The sequence below is a fragment of the Xiphophorus couchianus genome, chromosome 14 (genome assembly GCF_001444195.1).
Source record: "Xiphophorus couchianus chromosome 14, X_couchianus-1.0, whole genome shotgun sequence".
NCBI lineage: Eukaryota > Metazoa > Chordata > Actinopteri > Cyprinodontiformes > Poeciliidae > Xiphophorus > Xiphophorus couchianus.
Genome location: NC_040241.1, coordinates 17695157 through 17721924, shown reverse-complemented (window position 1 = coordinate 17721924; position 26768 = coordinate 17695157). Strand labels below are relative to the sequence as shown.

The 26768-nt window shown below is 36.4% G+C and overlaps 2 protein-coding genes and 1 long non-coding RNA gene across 5 annotated transcripts; 2 read left to right on the top strand and 1 right to left on the bottom strand.

Moving 5' to 3' along the window:
* The first annotated feature begins 354 nt into the window (after positions 1-354).
* On the top strand, positions 355-11018 carry naa40 (N-alpha-acetyltransferase 40, NatD catalytic subunit). Of its 3 annotated transcripts, none has more exons than XM_028038192.1 (8): positions 355-685; positions 4166-4261; positions 5242-5294; positions 5376-5471; positions 6750-6908; positions 6991-7074; positions 8333-8410; positions 9917-11018. In XM_028038192.1, exons 1-8 carry the CDS (start codon positions 680-682, stop codon positions 10062-10064), a joined length of 720 nt encoding a protein of 239 aa, XP_027893993.1. In that variant the 5' UTR covers positions 355-679; the 3' UTR covers positions 10065-11018. The 3 variants fall into 3 exon arrangements, with proteins under 3 accessions (XP_027893993.1, XP_027893995.1, XP_027893994.1); XM_028038194.1 differs by lacking the exon at positions 355-685 and adding an exon at positions 1389-1495; XM_028038193.1 differs by lacking the exon at positions 355-685 and adding an exon at positions 1812-1925 and having other exon boundaries at positions 4163-4261.
* On the bottom strand, positions 10570-21939 carry LOC114157309 (uncharacterized). Its single transcript, XR_003598121.1, has 2 exons — positions 20373-21939; positions 10570-10973 (listed from the first exon to the last, which is right to left on the bottom strand). It is a non-coding gene; the product is annotated as an uncharacterized LOC114157309 (long non-coding RNA).
* b3gat3 (beta-1,3-glucuronyltransferase 3 (glucuronosyltransferase I)) lies at positions 14185-21945 on the top strand. Its single transcript, XM_028038191.1, has 8 exons — positions 14185-14357; positions 14518-14618; positions 15041-15224; positions 16066-16249; positions 17212-17373; positions 18867-18953; positions 19955-20158; positions 20269-21945. Exons 2-8 carry the CDS (start codon positions 14525-14527, stop codon positions 20365-20367), a joined length of 1014 nt encoding a protein of 337 aa, XP_027893992.1. The 5' UTR covers positions 14185-14357; positions 14518-14524; the 3' UTR covers positions 20368-21945.
* The last annotated feature ends 4823 nt before the right edge of the window (positions 21946-26768 follow it).

Below are 26768 nucleotides of genomic sequence, written 5' to 3'. Positions count from 1 at the left end.
ACTTTATCAGGAGTATCAGGAGTACTAATACTCATGTTTCTATTTAACAGAGTTTTAAATTACTTTACACAGATACACCAGGATGTGTCTGTTTCTTAAAGGGATCGCCTCCTTCAGTTGAATAAAATACGTATTTATCTTAATAACTGCATTAAGTGATAAAAGCCACAGGTTTACATATTACAAAGGTGTAAATTTACATGTATTTAAAATATAAGTTTGCTTAGAGGCAAAATATCGGGCTTTGGACGCGTTTAGTGTTTAGTTAGGGCGTGGAGTTTGAAAATTCCGATGGGAGAAGGAACAAGTGAATGCAGCACGGGACAGAGAGGAGGAACGAAAGAAAGAAAGAAAGAAAGAAAGCGTAGAGGGAGGCTAGAGGAAGGAGCCCTAATGAATTCAACGTCGCTGTGTTGGCGCGAATGCGACCGCTTACATAGGAATTAAAAGATTTTCTTTGCGATTTAGGTCAGATTTTGTGACTGGCCGCCACTTCGGCGACGTATGCAGCTAGCTTCGTTAGCACCTTATTTATCATTGTCACATTAATCTGCTCCCCCTTTTTTTTCTTTCCTCTGGCGGTCGGAGTCACGGTACTAATAATAACTGAGCGGCACCGGGACAATAGAGGAGTGTTTGCCTGGAAGAAAACGATAAGTCACAGCTGTAAAAAAAAAAAATGGGGGTGAGTTATGTTTTTGTTGTTTTATGTTGCCTTGAAATGTGAGTGATGATGAGAGGAAGAGGATGAAAGGAGATGATGATGGTGGTGGTGGATGGATGTAGCTAAAGGTGTTTGGCCTCATCCAGACAGCTTAGTTAGCATTGTAGTGTTAGCTCATGCATAATTTGCCTAGTTCCCCCTGTTATTAACACGTCATTTCCCGTCACATTTCTGACATTTATGTGCGAGTGTGTTGTGATGTTATTAGCAGGCTGTGTTGGCCACAAAGGCCCGAGTGTGTTGCCTTCACCCACCTGCTAATAATCAAAAAAATGTCAAGCTTTCTGGGAGTTTTTCGCCTCTTTCCTAACAGACACAATCTGAACGTGTTCAGTCAAACTTCTGGTTGTTCCCCCACTTTTCCCCTGCAGTCGTAATAAACCCATCCACGTGTTTTTCTCAGTCTGTGCCTGGTACACAGTTAATGCTCCCTGAGCTAAAGTTGGCAACTCGGCGTGCATTCCAGTTCTTGATTGTTCCTGGGTCTGTTCAGGCCTGTGTGGCACTAGGAAAGTGAGTCATGAAACTAGCCTCCCTCCCCACATTTTGTTTTTGGTGATGATCACTCACAGCCTAGCGTTAGAATTTATTAGAGTTAATGTTTATTAGATTTAACAATGTTCTGGTTTCGCCATCGGAGGGCGCTCAGTACCACATACAACAGCGGGTGACGCTCGGGCAGGCTATAGGAGTCCGCCATTGCCGAGAGGACAGCTTGTTGCAGCGGATGTTGGGAGCGCTACTGTAACCGCTGTATTTTCTTTTTTACAGGTAAGCTGAGTATTAGAATGTATAGCTCGTAACGTCAGTAGCCTCCGATGGGTACGGAATGACACAACAAAGGCGCTTCAGTATAGCTGTATTACTGAGCTAGATATAAAGCAGGAGTTAGCACCAGGCTAAAGTAGCGAGGCTAACGGCTCACGCTTGGCTCGCGCTTATGTGGGCTCGGTGGGTCGGCTTAATAGGGCCGCAACATGTGTTTTAAACTTATGTATTGTTTGAGTGCAGTTGAGTTAATGAAAGTATGTTGGATGTAGATGTACAGTGATGTCAGTAGAGAGCATGTGTATTTGTTGTAGTACCACATGCAACAGCGGGTGACGCTCGGGCAGGCTGTAGGAGTCCGCCATTGCAGAGAGGACAGCTTGTTGCAGCGGATGTTGGGAGCGCTACTGTAACCGCTGTATTTTATTTTTTACAGCATAAACTGAATAAATATGCTGCACGAGGAGTGACTCGGCCCATCATTTCCTGCTGTGTAACACCTGCAGTGGAGCACTTTTCTTGCTTAATTCCTGCTTGTTTGTTGGTGGAACGCGAACGCATCACTTCGGCACTTTAAACACACAACAACAAACTTTATTAACACGCAGAAATTAGATCAGGGTTTGACATTCTTGCTGCTTGCACAAGTTGTTGTACTAGCAGGACATGATGCTATGGATGATATTCACGTTTGAAGGCTTTGGAAAAAGTGTGGAGTTTAATTTAAAGTGTTTTCCACAGAATAAGTATGAAAAATATGTATTTTTTCCCCCTTCAATTCCTATTTCATTCTCCAGTAGTTATGTTAAATCAACATATCCATCAATGTCTATATATCTGTCAAACTGTCCTGTCCCTAAGCCTATTGCAATAAGCAATAAATCAATTAATCGCATGATAAATTAGAATAAAATCAATAATTTCCATTAGCATGATTTGTTTTTTCCTTTTCTCTCTCTTTCTACCAAAAACTAAATGACAAAAGTCATATTTGGTGTTTTAGTCTCATCTCGCCCTTTTTTTGAAAGGACAATTTCGTTTACAGAAACTTCATAACTCATTTTATTTGTTGTTTCTGTTGTTTTGTTTATTTATTGGGGATATTGAAAACGTCTTCCAGTTCCAGAGTTAAATATTCTTTAGCACTTAAAGTTTAATGATCTTTGAAAATGTGTTCTTCCATTATTATGCCGTTTTAAAAATAGTCTCAAAACAACCATGTTGTTTATCGCAATAACTTAAGGGATTGCTTATCGTCCCGCAAAATTTGTTATGACAGGCCAAGCTGTTCACTTTCCTCCATCATCTATTTGTTTTGTCCACCATCTTTTCTTTGACTATTTATCAAACCGTACATGAATCATCTCTTTCTGTGAATCTGTCTGTTCTTATGTCCATCAGTCTATCCAGGTCTGTCCATCCTTCCAACATCCATCTACCCAATTGTCCCACAACAAAAGACGCTAGCGTGTTCGCATAGATGGATGCAAACATGCAACAATTTCATTTGATCTGATCATATTTCTTTTTGTAATCTTCTGGGTTGTTCATGTTTTTAGATTCTTTTGGTTTATTTGTTTTTGTATTTGTAAAAAATAAATGTTACTGTTACTTTATTGTGCACAAAGCAGCAAAACAAGCTATTAATATTTATCACATAGCAGCAGAATATTTGCATCAAATGTTCATGACGTGCTTAATTCAGTTGTTCAGCCCGACTCTCAGCAGTGAGGACTTTTATATCTGGTCAAAACGAAGTTGACATTCAGGCTTTTAAAATCTGCAATACACATTTTAAAAACTTTACCATGTTTTTTGGCCAATTCATATATTTTTTGCTAAATGTAATCACTTTTTGTAATATTTCCTCCTCATTCTCGTCAATTATTTCTACCCAAGTCTGTTAGAATATCTGTCATACCAAATGTGATAAACTTTGAAGAAACTTTTGTTACATGAGATGCATTTAATTTCCTTCTGCCATTAATATATATATGTTGTGTTTTTAAAAAAAAAATAAAATTACAATTAGTGTTTTTTAAAAACATCCATACTAATCTTCACGTTACGGCAAACTTCATTGTATTTTAACTGGGTTTCATATGATACACCAAAACAGTTTAGCAATACTGTGAAGTGTAAGATAAAACATCTTGAAAAGTATGGACTCTTATTTAATTATTTTCCACGTTTGGATAAATATGAGAAAAAAGAAAAAGTAATGGAACACGTTTCTAGTTTTTACTCCTTGTTTTCACTGCAGTACCACAAAATATTGTGATAAAACTTTTAAGTCCATATCACGTACCTGTGCCCTGGATGCACAGTTCTCACTGTGACACATGGTAGTGGCAGCATCATGCTGTGGAGACTCTTTCCTGATTGATTAGGGACAAGAAAGCTGATCGAATGTAAGATGGACCCAAATGCGACGCAAATGAGGAGGAAAACCTGCTGGAGGTTCACCTTCCAGCCAGAAAACCAAACACTAGTAATAGTTTAGATCAAAGTTTGTCAATTAAAATGTGATAAAAACATTTAAGAATAGTTTTATGCCATGTTATGATTGGTCTCATTCTGGAGGAAAAGTGTTTTTACTTTTCCTCCGCTTATCTTCGCTCCATAAAGTCATGTAGTCTGCCCTCATTTCCTCCTTATTTTCTGCTTTTTCAGAGGAAATCCAACAAAGCGAAGGAGAAGAAAGCCCGGCGTCTGGAGGAGAGGGCAGCGATGGACGCTGTGTGTGCAAAGGTGGACGCAGCCAATAAGGTATTTGCTCAAATGAACGTATGGATGGCATGTGGTACTAAAAGAATATTGATAATTAACACTCCATATGCCTCTCCATACACAATTAAATCCACCAGTTGTGTTTGAATTTGAACAATCTGGTGAAGATTGTTTACAAGCATCATCCACTGGCTGAACAGCAGCTGCTCCCCTACAAACCTTTAACAAACATTTCTGTATTCCTGCTATCAGCGGCGGCGTTAAGCAAATAAATAAACTGCGGAATCGTCTAAACTCTCCTGCCTCGTTGTTTCTTGTGATTATTGCTGAAACGATTAATTGTGGTGAATCGATCATTGAAATAATCTGCAGCTAATTTAGTAATTGATGATAAACTGGAGTATACAGACTCTAAAAAAGGCCAATTACTGAAAAAACAAAACACTCAGATCAGTAATTAAACCAAAACTGTACAGAAACGATAAACATTTTGCATTTAAGATGGGAAAAAAAAGTTTTTTTATCTGTAAATATATTTACAAGCCAAAACTCCTCCTAGTTTTAGCTTCACCGTGTTCAAATTTTATAGAAAATAAACATAAAAAATCTCCTATTAAGCACATTTTGCTGCCCAATTATTAATTGGTTGATTAAAAAAATAATCATCTCCATTGTATTAATGTTAAATTAAGCAGAAATAGCTGATCTTTCCATGTTGCTGTTAGAATAATTTTTAAGCTATAAATTCATCCTTTGCTACAAATGATCAAGAAATCCTGTCAGACAATAAAATGTTTGTTTTCTGATTTAAAAAAGGAATTTAATTATTTGTTTATTAGTATTTTCAAAAGGATATTTAACAGTGTGATTAAATTAGTCGATTACTAAAATAATAGTTGGTGTCATTGTTCCATGGAAATGAGAGTAGTGGGAAAAAGTTTGGCTTTGGCTCCACCAGGACGGTGTTTGTGTTTTGATGCTTAATGATAAAATAAATGATAATTGTTTCCTCCTTACAGCTTGACGATCCTCTGGCTGCTTTCCCAGCCTTCAAAAAGTACGACAGAAACGGGTACGCATCAGTTTCCGCACGTTTTTTTCCAGCTTTCCTCGTCTCTGATGCCGCTGAACTGATGATTTTCGTCTGGTGCAGGTTGAACCTGCAGATAGAGTGCAAGAGAGTGACGTCGCTCAACCCGCTGGCCGTGGAGTGGGCCTTCGAACTCACCAGAGCCAACATGCAGACGCTGTAAGAAGTTTGGTTCTGTTGTAGTTAAGAAAACTGAACACAGACGGGATTGATTCGCATGACGCCACCTGTCAGTCCATCCAGTGGGTTCGGCAGTAACCGACCAATCAGCAGTAAACGCCGCTCACCTGGAGGAACTGAACCTCAAAAGTGTTGGGTTTATCATTACGAAAGTCCGGCGGTCGGAGCGATTTGGTGGGAAATGATTGGAAAACAAGATTAAATGTTGTCAGTTGGGAAAATGCACTTAAAACAAACTTTACTTAAAAACTTTAATTCTTTAATTCTTGCGTTATCTTCACCTTATTGTCATGCTTTTTTTTACTTTAATCTTGTATTATTTCTACTTTATTCTCAATATTTTACTTTATTTTTGTATTATTTCTACTTTATTCTCAATATTTTGACTTTATTTTTGTATTATTTCTACTTTATTCTCATAGTTTTGATTTTATTTTTGTGTTATTTCTTCATTATCACTTTCTCTCTTTTCTTGTATTATTTTGACTTTATTAATATTTTGACTTTATTTTGTATTATTTTCACTTTATTCTCATAGTTTTGACTTGTATTATTGTATTATTTCTATTTCATTCTCATATTTTTGACTTTATTCTTGTATTATTTCTACTTGATTCTCAATATTTTGACTTTATTCTCGTAGTTTTGATTTTATTCTTGTATTATTTCTACTTTATTCTCAATATTTTGACTTCATTCTCATAGTTTTGATTTTATTCTTGTATTGTTATGGCTTGTCTCGTACAACTTTATTCTCATAATTTAGTTTTTTTCTTAGAAATAAGAAAAAAATTCTGTGTTGTACAATTATGGCGTCATATTGTTTACTGTTTGTTTACACAGAGACAATGTGCAACATTTCATTAACCTTTTTATGAAAAGCAGCGATGTATGACGCCAGGTTACAACAAAAATGCTAATTTCCACCTGCAGCCCCTGGACATTGGATGTAATCAAGTATAATTTAACAGATTATGAATTTGTGAAAAGCCAAGTTAGTGTTTAATTACATACATGTCTGATAATCACAATCAAACAAAACTGCAAACCAACAAACAATGAAAAACTTTAATTCTTTGCACATTTTTTGAGATCTTGCTGTGGCGTCATGCCAATTGCTTCGTCTTCTGTTTTTTCTTACTCTTTAGCAAAGTTTCTCCTGCTTTCCTAATTTGTTCCAATCCAGTGGAGATGATTGTAAAATCTCTCTGGAGTTCGTGAGGTTTCAGAGCAGCTTCCTCTCTGCTGTCGCTGCAGATATGAGCAGAGCGAGTGGGGATGGAAGGAGAGGGAAAAGAGGGAGGAGATGAACGACGAGAGGGCGTGGTACCTGCTGGCCCGCGACGCAGACTCCACCCCCCTGGCCTTCTCCCACTTCCGATTCGACGTGGAGTGCGGGGAAGAGGTTTTATATTGGTAGGATGCTCCGGATGTCCAGATAAAAAAAACCCCGGAAGCGAGTTTTGTTTTTGTTTGTCATGCGTCGTTTGTTCTGCAGTTACGAGGCGCAGCTGGAGAGCAAAGTGCGGAGGAAAGGGCTCGGAAAGTTCCTCATCCAGATACTGCAGCTCATCGCTAACAGGTGAAGACCGCAGCCACGGTTTTACATAGAGTCCTTAGATTCCTCCCCTTCCTTCATCAAGACTTAAACTGTCCTTTTTAAATCAGGGATGTCCAATGTATGGTCTGGGGGCCATTTGTGTTACTTGAAATGATTTTGTGCGGCCCCCTCAACTGCAAATCAAGAATGTTACAAATTTAACCAGACAGCTGATAGACATGTTTTAATCTTTATTTATTTGCTTGTGATAGGTATTTTCCTTTCGAACCTAAATAAAAGAAAGAACCACAGACAACGTATATGAATTTTACGTGGAGCTTTTGCAAAAGGGAAGGCTCTATCAAACTTCTCCTCCGATCAGTTCCACAGAGCGTTCTGGGCTGCCCTTACAACGGCTCCTGTTTTTATTGTCAAAGAAGGACAGGCAATGGGGCAGTCAGGAAAAACAACAGAGGTCGTAAAGCTTCTAACCCAAACATCTAACAACCCAGGTCCAGATGTGATATCTGATCAAAGGTCTGAGCCCGGTTCAAATCTTGGTCAATACTGTCAAGAAAACAATATACGACTGCTCACAGGTGGTTACTAAATTAGGAGGTGTTCTTGCAAAAGGGTTTAAAGTCTGAGAAACTCAGTGTTATCTATTTCTCGTAAAGTTGAGCAGACAGTAGTGACCTCCAGGTCATTTAAAGAAGAGAACACTTTAAACAGAAAATCACAAAGATCTATAGACTTAATGTGAACTAGAGTAAGAAAATAAAATGATAATACCAAAAAATCTCTAACAGCTTGTGTGTAAGATTATCACTGACATATTCTAACCATAAAATGGCCAATGCTATGGAAAACACAAACTATTTGTCTTTTGTTAATCAGGTTTTAAATGTCCTGTTTTTAAAAAAGTAAGTAGGACTACAAACGTTCAGCAACTTTTACTTAAGAGCAGTTTTAGATGCATTAAACTTTTCAAAGACCTTTTTTTTTGATCTTTCAGATGTGCTTTGATTCCCATTTCATTTCTCTACAAAATTCATACTACTTTTTCATTTTTCCACAAAATATGGCTTATATGTTAATGGTTTTCATTTTATCTTGTTCATCTCATTAAAATATGTTTGTTGTTGAGCAGATAATAAAACAAATTTACAATGATGTAGGAGTTTTATTCTTTAAAAATATATATATATTTTGTGTGGCCTGCAAGTACTTTGATCTTGATTATTATTTCCAGGTGGTGAATATATAAACTAATATTGTTTGTCCTTTTGTTTCCACTCAGTACGCAGATGAAGAAGGTGATGTTGACGGTCTTCAAGCACAACCACGGGGCTTACCAGTTCTTCAGAGAAGCTCTACAGTGAGTACAAGAGCTGGTTATGGACAAATTTCAATAAATACTGAAAGATGTAATTCTTACAGAGCACAATCCTATCTGACTTAAAAGAAAAATTGTAGACTGATTTTAAAAACAGCTAAAATCCTCCAACGCTCCCAATTCTTATTTTATATTTTCAGGTTGTCTGTGCATCAATTAAAAAGTTTTATATCCATATATTTAAAATCAAGACCTTAAATTATCTTAAATTCATTTAAAGAAATGTAAGTTAGCCTTAAATATGTTAATCACAGGTCTTAAATTTTGTCAAGGTGGGATTATTTAATCTCTCTTATTCTATGTATATTCTATGTAGACTCTTTTTGCAGGACCTTTCTATCTGACAAAAATCTGAGTTGTGTGAAGACATCTTTACTCAATTCGATCTGTGACTAAAGGCTGCTAACACTTGCTAGCTAGCTATCCTGAGAGCTATATGCAGCAAAAAGCTGCTGTCAAGAGCCACAAAAGAACCCCTAAAAATTTACAGCATTTCTTTTTTACGTTTCTGTTGCGATATAAGTCTTAAATTTATTTGATTATGGTCTTAAAAATGCGTGACTTCATTTATCTAAAAGTAAGGCCTTAATTAAGATTAAAGCCTTAATTTCTTTAAATTAAGTTCTTTAAATTTATTAAAGAAAATGCAAGTTGGTAATTAAAATGTAATCACAGGTGTTAAATTTTGTTGTGGCAGGATTATTTACATCTTCACTCGATGCGTTCTGTGACCGCTGGTACCAATAAGCTACCGGTAACTTGCTAATACTTGCTAGAAAGTATTAGCAAGCTAGCTGGCAATATTAGCTCTATAGCTAGCTAGCTATAGAGCAATATGTCATGTGAAAAGCACAAAACTGCTCCAAGAGCCACAAAACCCTCCAGAAAGTTTTACTATTTCGGTAGCTTGTGTTTCTTTTGTACATCTCTGTCGCAATATACACTGTAAAAACACAAACTCTTGCCAAGTATTTTTTTTTCTAGTTTTTTTGTACACTTGAAATAAGACAAGACTAACTTACAAGTAACTTTTCAGCAAAAAATAGGAGCTTGTTTTAAGTCAATAACTAGTACTAGTTACACTGGCAGGTTACTTAACTTATAACTAGTATTTTTTCATCATTGTTAAATAATTATTGACTTTATTATTGATATAGCAAGCTCCTTTATTGTGCTCAGAAGTTAGTTTTGTTTTATTTAATCATACTAAGATACTTGTGTTAGAATTTTGCCCAAACATACTTGGTAAGATTTTGTGTTTTTGCAGTTTAGGTGTTAAATTTTACTAATAATGGTCTAAAAAAGTCTTAAACTTGAGTCGGTGAAACCTGTAGAAACCCTGACCCTATAAACTCAACACACTGCCTATAAACTGCCAGCTGAGTTTATAGTTCAAACATTCTGTTTTGTTGTAAAAGCTGAGCATTATGTGTAAAAATTGACTGCTGCCTCTGCTGCACTAATAACAAACTTTTCTTCCTCCAACAGATTCGAGATCGACGAAACCTCGCCGAGCATGTCCGGTTGCTGCGGCGACGACTGCTCCTACGAGATCCTGAGCAGACGGACCAAACACGGCGAGGCGTCCGCCGGCCACACCCACGGTGGCGGCCACTGCGGCGGCTGCTGCCACTGATGGGCGACGACTTTCGAAAGCTGTGCGTGTGTGTGGATGATGGAGCGTTTTTCTGGGGTGGGGGAGTGAACGGCGTCAGAAACGAGCCCCAGGTGGAAGTCCTGATGCTGATAGGCTTTTTTCAGGATTCTGTTTTGTGTGCGTTTGTTTTTATTCCTGCTGCAAAGACGGAAAGCAGCTCAAGCTTTTCTCTCTCCTCCCAACTTATTGACCCGCTCCCTCTTTTTTCACCTACTCATGGTCTCATTGCCGTTCGTAGATATATTCCCGTCTCTTCATGTTCTGCAGTGTAACGAGTCGTTTTGATTCTTTGATTCTGTGGCTTAAGACCCGATACTTGTGCTGGTTCAGCCTCTAGTCAGTTGAAAAGCTTTAAATCATGTCCTGACTCAAGACAGCAGGTGTGAAACTTGAATGAGTTGTCCAGTTTGTGTCGACAAGCTGCAGCTTCTTGATGACGAATGTTTCTCCCTGCCTTACGGAAACGGTCGCAGGATTGCTATAATCTGCTCAATCCCCCATCATTCCCTGTTTCTATTTACATAGAAGCTGCTTTAATCCTAATTTTTCTTTATTTTATTACCATTTTTAATCCAGAAGTTTAGATTACTTATTCTTGTCCTCCTCTCTTTTAACGCTTTATGATGCTGAATCGGTTTCCCACGCTCCAGTTTCTCCTTCGCGTTTCCCTGTCCTCTGTGCCTGAAAGTTCTGGAAGATCCTTTCGACCATTTCACCTCATTTTTCAGAGGTCCAGATATCAGTGTTATGATGCCACATTTAGAGTTCAGATCACAACTTTACATACACTCACCACAGGTGGAATAACTGTACAGCAGAAAACTGAAATGGTTGCACAGCTTAAAACCTAATCCACAGAGAAAAAACACAAAATCTTACAAAGCATTTCTTTTTGGTCTAGTTTCTTGTGCAAATCTCTTTGTACACTTTAAATAAGATAAAACTAACCTACAAGTAACATTTTGGTAAGATATAGGAACTTGTTTTAATTAAATAATTCCTTTTATACTGATTTTAAAAAAGTATAAATTCCACTGGTAGATTTGTGTTTTTTTTACAAGAAAATGCTTTGTGATAAGTGAAATAATCTGTCAGTGGAACTAATACTTTTATTTGTTTTTGCAGTGTACATACAGGCTCAAATATTTACATTCACTCCTATTAATAGCCAGTTGTACCTCAATCACATCTGACATCTTATTAGACATTGCAGAGTTTGTTTATATTGGTTGATTTCTTGGTTTGATGTTGGTCCGGTTTAGCCTTCCAGACCCAGTTTGGATCCATGTTTTCGATCTTTGATCTGTTGGAAAAGGTTAATGACTCCCAAGTTTTTACCATTTAGCTGGACAATTTTAGTCATTTTTAATGGTGTCCGTTTTGGAGCAGAGACCTTCTTGTTGGAAGTAGAAAATGTAAAGAAACGGGTTACTATTAAGCTCCAACTTCAACAATTTTTACATTTGAGGGTTACGCTGTTGATTAATTTATAGAAACTCTTCCATATCTGATACGAATTGTGAAAGATACACCCAGAATTAAACCAGAATCTTGTTGATTGCTCCACACAACAATTGATACATTCAGTTAATAAATCATAAACATGTATGTAAATATTAGATCCTGTGTTTAGAGTTGAGCACCAAATTCCTGTTTTATTTGGCGTATAATCAATCTACTCTGGAAAAAGAACAGCATCAGTAAATAACTAAAGAGCCAACATAAACAAAATGTTCATGCAGTCGTCTAAAATCATATTGATTTTGACCTGAATTGAGTTCAGAGGATTGTTTGATTGGAAGCTAAGCGTCATTCCTTCTCCGTTCCCCAGTATTAACTTGTTTTCATCATTCATCAATATATTGATGAATGATGAAACGGCAGCTCTGAAATTCCTTTTGCAAATTTTCTAAACCAGCAGACATAAGCCAAAACGTGCAGCTGCATGAAATTTAGACTTAATTTAGAGGTGCAGCAAGTTGTTCTGCACATATGCATAACATCGTCTCACCAAAAAGTAATAAGTTTAGCTTAGTTGTTTTAAGGTTACTTTCACATCCATTTATTTAAAAAAAAATAAACTTGAGGGTATTTTTCAGACTGATTCATGTGCTGTTATAAATCAGAAACCCTGTTTTTTGCTTCTTTTTTTCTCCCTCCAGAGACTCTTTAGTTTTACATCCAGTACTGTTTGTTTTAAAAATGCATGCATGAGGAGTAGATGGGAAGTTTCTCCATCCAGCATCATGATGAGGGTATTAGGTTAGTATGTTTCTAAGATTGTTTTTGTTTCTTTCGTAAGCGGTTCTATCAAGTTTTTGTACGGTTTTGATGCCTGTTGTAAAATGTGAAACTGGAGGCTGAAATGTGAAAAACTACACAGGTCAGAAATGTCATGAATCACAAAAATAACTGCACGGCTGACTGAATATGATGTGAGACTTGCTGATTGTTTCCCAACTAAAAAAGAAAAAGTTTTCTGTCTTTTTCAGTGATCAGGAAAAGGACAAAAGGACCAGGCAACGTGCTTATTTCTACTATAACTCACATTTTTGTACCATATAGGTCACAATTAGATCAATGCTGTTCTGCATAGTCTCTCTCTCTCTCTCTCTCAGGTCAGTCAATCATCTTTTCAGTGTCCTGTTGGCTCTGATCTGGAGTCTGTTTCATATGTAAAAGACTTTAAACACAACCTGAATAGTGAAAACACTGAAATCCCTGTAAGTAACTTGTTCAGTTTTAGTTTGTTCCAGTTCCTTTAAAAATGTGACAGTGCATGAGAGTAAATTTAGATCTGCTGCAGGCTGTTTTTTTGTTTTTTTATAAAATCCCTCACTGGGGATTGAGGAGAATTTCTGTAACCAGTTGGTTACAGTGAGTATTTTTGGTTTCTTCAACGTCCTTCTCTTCATTTTTGTTTCCTCTCTGTACATAAGTATAAATATATATAAACTGTTGTGGATCCATCCTCTCGTCTTTTCTCAGCCTTTTAGGGGCGAAATGCTTTTTTAAAAAAAGGTGATGTTCAATTAAAACAAACGCCATGTTTGAGAGTGCTTGTTTCAGTGACAATGAAAGGGAAAGTCATTCTGCCTTGTCAGTGTTTTATTTGTATGTTACAAATAAAGGAAAGTTGTCTGACTTCATATGAAATTTTCCCTTTTTCTGTTATTTTATTGGACATAAACATAAAGGAAATACTTCTATTTTCCACTTGCATGTATTGCTTTGGGAAATTATCTGATTTATACATTTTACTAAACAGTGAAGTTTAATTGAATAAAAAAATTATAGTTTATCAGATTTATTTAGAAAAAGATACAAGAAAATATGAGAAATGAGTAAATATTCTAACTTATTTGTAATATTATAAATGTATTTTGGCATTTTCAAAAAGAGTTAACTTGACTTTTATTTCTATATCTGATTTTAAAATAATACATTGTACTTAATACATCATTTACAAAGTAGGTTTTCATTTTCTATAGTTTAAGTATGGTTAACTGAAAATATTTATCTGATTTTAAATTTATAATATACATAAATTGTGATATACATACATTTATGTAATTACTTGTAAAAACTATTTTATTTCAAAACAGCAATATGGATTACATTATATAATTTACATGGTTTTTATTTTTGAAAAAAAATATATCTCATTTTGAAATAATACGCATTATTATTTATAATGCAATTTAAACTTTTAATATTTTAACATTTCTGATTAATGATGTCCTCATTTTTTCTCATTTGAGGAATGATGCACGAACCATGAGGTGGGTACTTTTTGGATTTTTAATTGCGGTAACCTTTGAAAAAGTGAAAGAGCATAAAATAAATTATAGCACATAAGATGAGTTGCATAAATATAAAGTTTTAATTTTTCATAAGTGTTAAGTCATATCTAGTTTGAAAGAATAAAATACATAATTATAGCTAGTTATTTATAATTTACATAGTTTTCATGTTTATATGTTGGTTAATTAACTGTAAAAAAAAAAATTTGTTTATAATATTTTACTATACCTGTATAGAAATTGGTAAACATCTTTATTTTTCCGCTCTCGGAACTAATCATAGATGTTTCCAGGGGGACTCTTTATGGGGTTCCACTAACACCGGACGTTGTTGGTGCACTTCGCTGCAGAAATGCCCTGATCAGACACAATAATGAATGGAGGTTTTGATACTCTGAGCGACCTTTATTTACATCTAGTCGAGATGACACGAAGCTTTAAGTTTACCTGACCCCGTTTCCCGCCTCTGGTGAGTGATGCTAAATGTTAGCCTAGCCTTCTCTCCCACTGATTTGTTATCGTGCTATTTAAACCTCAGATACCTTTAGGGGTTAAAAGTAAAGCTGCCTGGGGAAGAAACGTCTTCATTTTGTTTGAATTCACATTAACTTGATCTATTTCCTTCTCAGAGCTACCATGGCAGCGAGGATGAAGCTGAAGCTGAAGACTGTGTTTGTGCTGTACTTCATGGTTTCCCTGATGGGTCTCATCTATGCATTGATGCAGCTCGGTAGGTAGGATAGCCAGAAAATATGGAGCTAAATTGGTGCCATAAAGTTTGTTCAAATAAATAAATTGAAGAAAAAATATTCGAAACTGAAATAAAATAAGTTCACAACTTGTTTTCAGATGCAATGTTTTCTCTCAGTTTTAGATTTCATTTTATTTTTTCTTACATGGCAGAAGGGTCTCAGATGATTGAAAGCTCAACACAGCAGCTGGACAAAATATTCCCACCTTACTTTCAGGAACCGAAAGTAACATGTGGGAAATGTCTTTAAAACATAATCAATATTCTTTTTTATGTCAAACAAAATGGCGATTCTGGGTGTGCTGACATCATTCCAATCTATAGAAACACAAGATTTTCCAAATATTAAGTCTTCAAAAACTAAAAATACTATTGAGTGATTAAATCGATTTATTGCCCAGGCCAGCACTGCGACTGCGCAGAGCACGATCTGCCGAAAGACCGCGCCATATCCCGCCTGCAGGAGGAGCTCTACCGCCTCCAGGGCCAGATACGGCAGCTGGAGAAGGCGAAGCAACCAGAGAAGAAGCAGCCTCCTAAATCCTCGCTTTCCACCATCTTTGTCATCACCCCAACTTATGCCAGGTATCCCTCCTCCATTCTCCGGTTCCTTCGGTCGCCGTCACCGTTGATATACTTTACAAAATGTGGGAAGAAAGTTAAAGTGACACTTTCATAAAGCCGTAACAGGCATAATGTTCACATTTTGGGGTTTGGACGGTTTTACAGTGTTGATTCCTCCTGACGCACTTGAACGTAATCTCTGCGCTGTGAGCGCGCGAGGTTTTTGTCCGTCGGTTGCCGTGGCAACGGGTCTGCGTGTAGCGTAAAAACCGACACAGAGCGAAGAAAAGCAAATTACAAGCGGTTTTAACTTCTTTTACAACTATTTTTGGCGCTATTTTCCTTTTGCTCAGCAGTCGCTGTAATTTCTAAGAGTTAAATAAACGACAAAACTGGACTTATTCTCTGCAATATTCGTAACAATCATCAAATAGGATGAAATATTTCATAAAGTATAGCAGATATAGTTTGTTAAATTTCAACAGAGTCTCCTACAACGGAAATTATGTAAAATTAAATTATTAACCAGAATAAGAGAAATTCGCTTAGTCATTGCATCTTGACAGAAACCAAACTATAGATTGATTAGGGAATACATATCAAAACATAAGGAATTTTCTCTGCTTTAATTCCTCAATTCAAGCCATATTTTATAGAAATCGGCTAAGAAAGGCTCTACGATCATTTTTACGACAGATTCCTGCTCATCCCTTATTGGAACATTCTGATTTTATGGACGTCAGTGACTCACTCAGTGACTCACATAATGGCGTCTTTAGGAGCGTCACTAGCTAAAGCGGCTGATAGTCAATGTCTGATCCAGAAGTGTTTCTCAGTGGCCGTCTTCTCCTCCTCGTCGCAGACTGGTGCAGAAGGCCGAGCTGACCCGTCTGTCCCAGACTTTCCTTCACGTCCCTCAGCTGCATTGGATCCTGGTTGAGGACTCGCCACGCAAGACGCCACTCGTCTCCAACTTCCTGATGAAGAGCGGCCTGACCTACACGCATCTGAACGTTCCCACCGCAAAGGAGCGCAAACTGCAGGAGGTGGGTGCAGGCGTCATTTTAGCATAAAATCGGTTTGGTTTGACTATCCGTGATTACATTCTAGATATCTAAAACGACATTTTGACCGTCCCGAATGATAATTTAGGATATATGCATTCACATTCTGACTAGTAAGCAGCGGGCAAAGTACCCAAAATTTGTACTCAAGTAAAAACAGCACTATTTCCACATATTTTTACTTGCGTAGAAGTAAATGTAGCCATCCAAGAAATTAATAAAGTGAGAGTAACAAAGTATTTGGTAAAACGTCAACTCAAGTACTGAGTAACTGATCAAATTATCAGTGATTTAATATTTAAAATTTACTTCATCAGAAGGATTAAAATATAAAATTTTGGTAGTTTAAGAAAAAATCACAATAAATCCCATAAGTTACACAAAATAACAAAATCAGGCTGAAGACATTTTTCCAAATCAGCTTCTTTCAAAATAAAACTTATGAAACTTTAACAAAAACTGCAGGTGTGTATCTGTGTCTGGTGAACTTTTGGTTAAATTTAATTTTACTCAAGGAAGAGTAGAAATACTTCATAATAAAATTACTCAAGTAAAAGTAAAAAGTACAGCCCAGTAAGAAATACTCCTAAAAGTAATCTGAATTAAGAATTATGCGTAAGTCCCCCTTGTATTTTCGCTGGGCGTCCAAGTGAAGTCGAAGTTTATTCTTGTAGCACATTTACATAAACCTCAGCTGACCAAAGTGATTCATAACATCACAGATGGACAAACGACAAGAAATCAAAATCAGTTTGATTTAAAAAATCAGCATCATAATAATAAAAACAACAAAACAATTTGGCAATAAAGTACCAAAAATAATATGAATAAAAACCAAGACATGCTTAACTAAGTCCCAGTTCCGAGTAAAACTGAAACACAACATTAAAGCCTGGTTTTATGTTTTCAACCATTTTACTCTGACTGTTCGCTGTTGACCTCAGGGTGACCCCAGCTGGCTGAAACCCCGTGGGGTCGAGCAGAGAAATGAAGGACTACGGTGGCTCAGAGAAGACAGAAAGACTGAGCCGGGGGACAACGGTCAGCAGGGCGTGGTTTACTTCGCCGATGATGACAACACGTACAGCCTGCAGCTGTTCGAAGAGGTTTGTGCAGTGTTGTAGTCAAGACCACCTAACCCGACACCAAGACAAGACCAAGACCGAAGGAAGTCGAGACCGAGTCAAAACCAAGACCAGCGCCCTGTGCTACATGACACAATAAAATGTGAAATATGATCAAAATTGCTTCTCAAATTGATCTGAAAGATTCACATTCCCATAGATAGATATTAAATACTTAGAGCTGAAATAAATTTAACCAATATTAAAAACCGAACAAACTCTTTGCTCTGCTTATCTAAAAAGATAATGCCCTGGGCATTTGCCCATATAATTCTTGTCAAAAATCACTGTCTGCACCATTAAACATTAGGGGGGTAGCGATACAACAATCTCACGATACGATGTTCTGATCACGATACGATATGTATCACAGTATTTGGTAAACGATATAATTCAAAATTATTCTGTGCACTTTTACGATTTTCTGAAAAATTTTAGAAGGACAGAGTGATTCTAGTGACATTTTGTGTTCCATATACTTGGATTTAATTAACTGAAAACTGATTAAAAGCACCAACTACACAATACCTGACTCTGATTGGACAGTCTTAACAATCTACAGCTGGACAAAATGAATCAGCGATGCAGTGAGAAAATTAGTTTCCGTCATTTAATTCATGTGGATTTGACATAAAACTCAAAGTTTCAACAGTGATCCAGGAGTTGAGTGGGGAGATTATCAGCCTCTGTAGACTCTCAATATGCAAATGATTGCACTTGTGTTTTTATTTTGGACATACTGTGGCTGCGTTTCGGAGTAAAAAAGGTCTTTTGGACTATAGAGAAAAGGCTTTTCTACCTTGGCTCCCGGAGTTAGCCGTGGCTGTAAGCTGTTTACTACTAGCTGCTGGAGGAGTGGCTCTGCCTCACCCCGTAGTGATCGACTCCTTGCAGCTGCGCAGCGCCGCTATTCCTCTGCTTGGACCTCTGAGTAGGTGCCTCTCAGATTGCCAGGAACTCATTGTACTCTCAGTCTCTGATACTCTTTGTCAGTTGCTAATAAGAACGATCGATCCGCCATCGTCATCATAACAATCCTCACTGCGCCCAGACTGCGGCTGCGAGTTTCCCCTCTTCGTTTTCCAGCTCAAAACAGAGCGCCACTGCCTGCTGCGCGTTCATTCTTCAGGTAATCCTTTATATACAGAACAGAAACCACTCAGCTGAAAACTAATTACGAAGTAGATGCCACTAGTCGCTCCGATATCCAAACTTTGCATTAATTTCGCGATCTCACTGCTTTTACCGTTGCTCCGTTCCGCTTCTCTTTCATGGTTACAAGTTATTAAAGATAATGCAACTTATTTTGTTATCTCAGTGTTTTTGTTTTCTGTATATGGTGAGTGAGACATTCTAAAACATGGCATTTTGTTATATTTAACACTATCACAAGATATTAGTAATAACAGTAACAAATTATGTTAAGAAAAGTGCTTGATTTTTTTTTCTTCTGCGTAACCTGATGTGTTTGTCAGATGAGGCGCACTCAGCGGGTTTCTGTGTGGCCCGTCGGGTTGGTCGGTGGGATGAAGTTTGAGAGCCCCGTGGTTGAAGGAGGAAAGGTGGGTTGTCGTTTCTCTGTTAAGATGCTTCCTTAAGTTTCAGGCTGTAAATTCAGTTCAAGACATTTTAATAAACTTCGACTGAGGAAAAAAACATAAGCTTTTATTTGTGCTGTAATAAATCAGATTAATCCGACAACAGACTGAATGTCAGAATAAACAGATAAATAAAAAAATATTTTTACCCCTCCAGCAACAGATTAATTTGTTTCTGCACAGACTTTTATACCCCTCTTTTAATAAAGGAAGAATTCACACAAAAGCCACCAGTTCATAACCCTCCACTCTCATTTGTGCCTCTTGTTGCATTAAATTCTTATAAGTAGGATTTTTAAGTTTGTAATTCCATCTGTGTCAATTTAGACAAAATAATTATGTAGAAAAATAAGTTAAATACATTGGAAAAGCCCAGGAAGGCTTTAATAAAAAGTCAGAAGGTTCAAAGGCTTTTAAGTTCATTGTCTGTTGACTCATAAAGTCAGTCCACGGTCCACAAATGGCCCTCTAACCACATTTTGGACACCACTGATATAGATGCAACTTTGCAAATCAATGTCATAGAATTCCATTATTTTAACCCTCAGAGACAAAAAAAATAGAAAAACATTTTCAAAGAAAGGTTAAAAAATAAAGTTCAACTTGGTAGACGGTTTGGTAGGAATTCTTTGGACATTAAATCATGTTCTCAGATTTTTGTTTTGGTTTGTTTTTCGCAATGTTTTGTATGACACTATTAAATATGATGATATTTAACATTTTGAACAAGTGTTGCACATAAAAATTACATATGCCCACATTTTCTAGACATTGTAAAAATCATTCGAAGATTGAACAACAGGTTTCAGTCTCTAAGATTGGGGGGGAAACCAGCATTTATATTTTTGTTATTTATTTGAAATAGAAATATTACAACAGGATCTTACAGGGTTAACAGTAGATTAGTGATTAGTATCACAAAGTCTTAACAGATCATCAGTTTCATACTTGATGCTTCCTTTCAGGTGGTTCGCTTCCACACCGGTTGGCGGCCCAGTCGGCCGTTCCCGATGGACATGGCCGGCTTCGCGGTGTCCCTCCAACTGGTCCTGGCCAATCCGGACGCTTGCTTTGACGGAGAAGCACCAATGGGCTTCCTGGAAAGCAGCCTGCTTAAGGGTCTGGTGACAGCGGACGAGCTGGAGCCCAAAGCAGACAACTGCACTAAAGTACGACTCGCTGCTGCAGCTGCTGTTCCTGTCACAGAGACTGAATGAAACTGCGCTTTAACTGCTCAGCATGTTAGCAGGCTTTCTGATTGTGTGCGTTTGATTTTTAGGTGCTGGTGTGGCATACCCGGACAGAGAAGCCGAAGATGAAGAGGGAGGAGGCGCTGCAGGTGCAGGGGCTGGGCTCAGATCCTGCTGTGGAGGTCTGAGCAACGTAAAAACAGGCCTTTTAGGTTTACTTTAGTCTGGCTGGTTTTGGTTCAGCTCATAAATGAGTGCTACAGGTAACCGTTTTGGTGTTTTTCCCCGAGTCGTTCTGCAGTTTTATTTAATGATTATGGTGCACTTTGAAGAGTTGCCTACAGGGGGCGCCAAACATAACATTTTGAAAACTTCGTTTTTATCAAGGGCCACAAATTAATGCACGAATAAGATGTGAAATAAATATTGATTTAGCTGATATTTTAAATAAAAATGGAAATACATAAATGTTCATTATTAAACGGTTCAATAATGTATTAAACACTTAAATAAATGTGGAATTTATTTCTTATTTATTATGGGAAGCATCTAAAACTTTTTAATCTATAGTTTTAAGAGTTCTTCAGTTATTTTAGCATCCTGTAATAGTGCGGGATACTACAGCATTCTAGTGGGACTTGATTATGTTTTTAACAAAAGCAGTTAATTGTGTTAAAATTACCAGGTTAAATGTAATTAATTAATTGAAACTAACTTGTTAAATCCCTGACCCTAATATATAAATAGATCAATTTTGCATATTTAAAAAAAATATAAAACACAATTTTTGGCTTATTTTAATATAAATAAGTATACTATTATTATATGGTAATTTATATAAAACAAACATTTAGAATGTGCTGCTACATAGGGTTATGTATTTAATTAAATTTAGGTTTTTTGGTTTTAGTGGCACTTTTGTTCCTCCATACTTTCACACTGTACTTTCATACACAAATGAAGGTTTTCCATTTTACCTTACTTTAGAATAAACCAGTAATTATTCCCGGCAGCAGCTGGATATATTTAGACTGTATGTGGTTTGACCTCAACCTCTCTGTAACTCCACTTTTATTGATTTTATTAAGATTCCAGGACAAATATTCATGCATGGCTTTTGTTTTAGCATGATTAATGTCTATAACTCTTAGATATGTTCTAAAGCGTGGACGAGTTCTGTTCTTATTTAAATATTTCTGAGCCCAATTAGATCATTAGCAGCAATTCTCCAGCAATAAGACATATTCACTACATAAACACTAACTATGTATTTAGTAATAGAGCGAACAAACCAGCCTCGTCTCCATGGTGCAGCTGCGACACAATCCTCTGATCGAATGGTTTGACGCCCAGAGCCGCTTCAGAGCTTACGTCTTGCACCATGAAAATCCCCGAATGAGGAGAAAACTGCTGACGCTCATAAACGAGTATATTCACAGCGCAATAAGCAAACTAAAAATGCACACTGTGTTGCATTTCCACTCTGCAGAACACTTGAATTTGGCTGAAATGGGGAGGAATGCATTTTTATTTTTATTCTAGCTGCATATCAAGGTTTTCTCCCACAACGTCGTCTGCAGTCAAACAGACTGAAGGTCATTAAACTCTCTGTAAAATCAGCCTGTGCCTGCGTAAGAAAAAATAGTGCCTGTGAGAAAGTTTATCTGCTGGTGTTTGTGTATTTATTATTGTGATTATTGTTCTCTACATTGTACAGTGTGATGATGTCTGACCCAGGCCTTGTAAATAAACGTGTTTAATCTGTCTGTGATGCGTTCAAGTGTCCGTTTATAACAGGCTGCGAGGGAGAACATGGCTGATAACCATTTAAACACAAAATAAATTAATAAAAAGCCTCACCGCAACATCCAGGCATACGACAAGCTTAATGTTAGCCGCTCCAGAAACAATTTTTAAGTGTTTTTGATTATTGTCATGTTGAAATGACCAAATGTGCCCCAGTTTCAACCATCTTTCCCAAACTGTTGCCCTCTCATAAATAATAAATATGGGTAGCATTTCCAAAACAGCATTGTAGACAGAAGACAGGAGTAAAATTCAACTAAAACATTCTGACATTTTTAGATTAATCTCAGAAATTTTCTAGAAAAAAAAGTTGGAAATTTCTAAGATGGAAAAGTAACAAAATAAGTTTGACTTTTGAAACTGAAAATTTGTAAAAGTTGGCAATTTTGGACTTTTAGGGGAAAAAATGACCATGTAGAATGGGCATCAGTAGAAAAGGGCCACGTAGAAAAGCGGCCCCCTCTGGTAAGGTCCAGGGACCAGAGGGACCATGGACCTCACCAGAGGGGGCCGTAATATCTACTTTATTACAGATAAATATTTTCTGATCCTTAATTATTTTTTTTACAAATGAAATAAGCCAGTAAACATTTCATTAAATATCAAAGATCTTGCCAGAATGCCTTCAAATATATTTTGTACATCAGAAAACTAAATATAATTTTACAGATGAATGTCAGTTTACTGCAGCAGAGGCTGAAATAAACATTAAATCAAAGACGCCTGCCGGTTCTCCGCACTCAGAATAATGTTAGAAATTAATTAATTAAGTGCCTCTTTTTAAAAACATTGTCACAATATATTTTGAGTACTTAGACGACTGAATGGTTAGGATATTTTTTTATTATGTATTTTTTTAATATTACAGGTAATTTGGTAAAGGCTGCACATTTAGACATATCAGCATTATGCTCATGCCTTATTGATCACATTTATTCATGTTATGTTTCTTTACTTTGTATTGGCTCCCATTCATTTGTATTTCTGAAACTCTGACGTTTAAGTCGAGCCTTACTGTGGTTCTGGGGATCAGAGTAAACTGACCTCAACCTTTTGAAAAAGTTGTGGAAAGCACTTAAAAGTCTGGTTTGTTCCAATAAACTATTGGAATAATTATTTTTCCCACTTGCAAAAGAATCCAAATCTCATAAAAGTAAAAGAAATTTACAAGAAGAAACCACCATTTTACTGATTTACTGGCCAACGCCCAGAAGTTTGTTTGTTCCTGGTTAAAATCTGACGGGGTCTGCTTTAGTTTTGCGTTGATATCCACTGGCGTTTGGTCATTTTGAATGTTGCCATGTTTGTCATCGGTGCATCAGTTTTCGTCTGAGCCTGTCGGGCGACGCTCTTCACTTTCAGGAGGACTTTTCTTAGTCACACCTCTCACCTGTCTGACTTTTAACGGTTCAGTCTGCACCTGAACGATCATTCTGGCGTTCAGCTGTTTGATGAGCTGCAGATTTAATCATCCTCACCTGTTTCTGCCTCATGGCGGCTTCCTCCAGGTCATCCATCATCGTCCTCTAACCTCAGCTGACTGACGGCTGCTACGCCCTCTGGGTGGGGAAGTCTCCGCTCCGCGACCGTATATGGAGTGAGAAGAGACACACACACACACCGTTTGGGATGTGAGTAAGAGGAGCTGAGGTCGTAACTCTGTTAGATCCACAATGATTCACTCTCATTTTCATGCTTTCTGTGCAGACAAACTCGGTGTCAAGCTTTCAGGGTTTAACAGAACAACAGCTGATGATGTCATCATCTTCTCATGCTTCAACATGCATGTCTGAGAAGCAGCAGCTGGGATCTTAGTTCACACACAGCTAATCATCCACCTACGACAGCGTAACAGGAAGAATAAAGAGGGATACATTCCTGCCAAAAATTCAAAAATATTTAGATTCATCTTAGAAATCTTCTAGAAAAAGTCAAACATTTTCTAGAATAACTCAGAAATTTTTAGATTAATCTCAGAAAATTTCTAGAAAGTAAACATGGAAATATCTAAATTTACAAAGTTGAAAATTCTAGAAAATCTGACATTTGAAAATTTCAGACTTTTTTCTAGAAAACTTTCAACTTTTCAAACTCTGAAATTCCCAAATTGTTTCTAAAAAAAATTCTGACATTAATTGAAATTTTCTGAATTTTTACTAGCAACTTTTTGACTTTTCAAACTCAGAACCTTCCTTAGTTCTGAGTTTGAATCTTAAAAAAAATTAACTGAGATTTGTCTAGATCTTTCAGACATTTTTCTAGATTTCTCAGATTTTTTTCTCTGAAAAATTTCTGAGATTTATTTTGAAATTTCATATAATTTTTTTTATTATTATTTTTGACTTCTCAAACTAAAAAATGTCCAAGTTTTTGTTGAAACTTTCTGACACTAATGTGAAAAAAATGTCTTAGTTTTTAGGCAGAAAAAACTAAGAGATTCTTTTTTTCTCTGTCTGCAGTATCTCTGCTACGCCGTTGTAGCTCCCTGTTCCTCCCAAACTCACTATTTACTCTCCAAACAGAAGCATGAAAGGACATTTCCGTATCTCCTTCTTCCACAAACATTCATCTGCCTCAGGTTAGGCTGTAAACATTCCCATTTATTACCTGAGGAATGCTCTTGTTTGACAGGAAAAGCCCAACAAATTAACTCCTGCAGTGTTTGCTGGTATCATTGTTGCTGGGAATAAAAAACTAAAAACATTTTATTGACCTACAAAATACAAAACTTTTGGTTAATAAATGATTTGAATTCGTGTTTAGTCACCAAAGTAGTAACTGGAGTCCACCTTTGGAAAAGGGACGATCAGTTCTGGAGCAAATCTGATCCCAGAACAGAAAATAGATAAAGAATGCAACTTCTGGTTTGAGGAAACCATTTGAAAGATAAGTGCATTCAGACATTATTATGTAATCAGAAAGGTTTCATATCTCATCTTGTACTTTGCAAGTAGTCAGTGTAATGATAAGATAAAACAATAATTAGGCGCTTCAGTCCAGCTAAATAAGATTTGTTTATAACCACAAATGTTGCATGAACTTAAAAAAAAGAAAAACTTGATATTTTTTATATTTATTTAAGGAAACGTGTTGTAATTTTTAAAGAATCACATTTTATTTCTGTTTTTAGGTTTTAAAATAAGGAAAAACATCAAAGCTTTGCAGAAAAAACGACGGATATATTTCCTTCTGTGGGATGTTAAAACTTATGGAAAATGAAAATGAAGAAAAGAACATGATTTACAACACAATGATAAAAATAGATTTAAAACAGTATTACTGCTATTTTTAGTGTCATTCTGTAATTGGAAATCAGTTTATTAATTGAGAAAAAACTGCTTAACCCAGTATTTGTTATTAAACGCATATTTAAAACATCTTACAAAGGCTTATTATGGTCATTGTACAGTAGATTTTAAAAAAATAGTAGTAAATCTCCACCAAAAAAAAACAAAACTCTTTTTCTAGGAAAAAACTTGGAAATTTCTGACCCCCGCTCTCCCAAAAAAAGTCAAAAATTGACAACTTTTCAAACTCAGAAATTTTTCACTTTTTTTCTTGTTTGTTGTTTTGTTTTGTATTGAAAACTTTCTGAGTTTGTAGGCAGAAGTTGATAATACGATTTTGTAGTTTCTTTGTCACTTGTCCCATTTATCATGAGCCACAGGTTGAAGACACCTGATGTGAAACAAGATGGCTGACAATGAAACGAATCGCCAGAAACAAATATTTGCCAACCTGGATGGACGGAAAAAAGTCATAAAGAAGAAATTTACTCTAGAACAACAATATGAAGCTAATTAAGTCATAAAGAGAACAACTTCTTCGTTGGACTATTGGATTATGGGACTCCATTTTTATGACTTCTGATTTATATTTATATTTTTATATCGTGGACACGTCAGCATTTTAGAATAACAGCCAATAAATCATGTCTGTTGGGAACCTGCACAGTTCAGGCGACTAATTTTACAGTTAACTGGTCCAAATAATTCAATTGTTCAGTCTTTAAAATCACTTTAATGATAATTTCCATGAACTGTAAAGACATCAAATATTTTTTGATTTATGGATTTTATTGATTAATAAAAGTTTTGTTTCTTGAAAATTACGTTTTTGGAAAATTTGGATTATTTATTTTCCACCATTGCGCTCCTTTGGTTGCTACAGTTCAGAGTGACATCAGCACGCCCAAGGCCGCCATCTTGTTTTTACAGCTTTTTACAGCTTTTATCTATTTGAACTTTGGACTCAACTCTTCAACGATATTTGGGGCAAGTTAAGATTTTTTGTTTTGTTTTGTTTTAGACGACAATAGAGTCGAAATAATACAAGAACAAAGTGATAATATTAGGAGAATAAAGTACAAATTTTATGAGGACTCATGTTAAGTTTTACTTCGGAAATATTTAATCTTTTAATGTATATGCATCAAATTATTATCAGTATCAGGACTTTGAAAGGATCGTGCAACTATTTGAAGGAAACATCTACATAACAGATCGGTCACGCCACAGCAGGATTTCTTTTTCTCAATAAAATAATTATTTTTGTCGTAATTTTAAGATGTTTTCTCTGGTAAAGTAGCGTCTTTATCCTGCTGATATACTGAATATTCTCGTAATTACACACAAAGCTCTAGTTCCCGAATACTTTGACGTACACGTCACATATTTTCTGTAGTTTTTTCTTAGAAAAGCAAGCGATTAAAATCAGAAATCACATCTCTTACGAAACAATCAGATATGTTATTTTTAATCCAGATTCCCCAGCCTGTAATCTG

Coding starts and splice junctions, on each gene's coding strand:
- b3gat3 (XM_028038191.1), top strand. CDS start 14,525: ATGGCAGCGAGGATGAAGCTGAAGCTGAAGACTGTGTTTGTGCTGTAC. Junction 16,250..17,211: donor AGGAGCGCAAACTGCAGGAG/GTGGGTGCAGGC, acceptor TGTTGACCTCAG/GGTGACCCCAGCTGGCTGAA. Junction 17,374..18,866: donor GCCTGCAGCTGTTCGAAGAG/GTTTGTGCAGTG, acceptor TGTGTTTGTCAG/ATGAGGCGCACTCAGCGGGT.
- naa40 (XM_028038192.1), top strand. Junction 4,262..5,241: donor AGGTGGACGCAGCCAATAAG/GTATTTGCTCAA, acceptor TCCTCCTTACAG/CTTGACGATCCTCTGGCTGC. Junction 5,295..5,375: donor AAAAAGTACGACAGAAACGG/GTACGCATCAGT, acceptor CGTCTGGTGCAG/GTTGAACCTGCAGATAGAGT.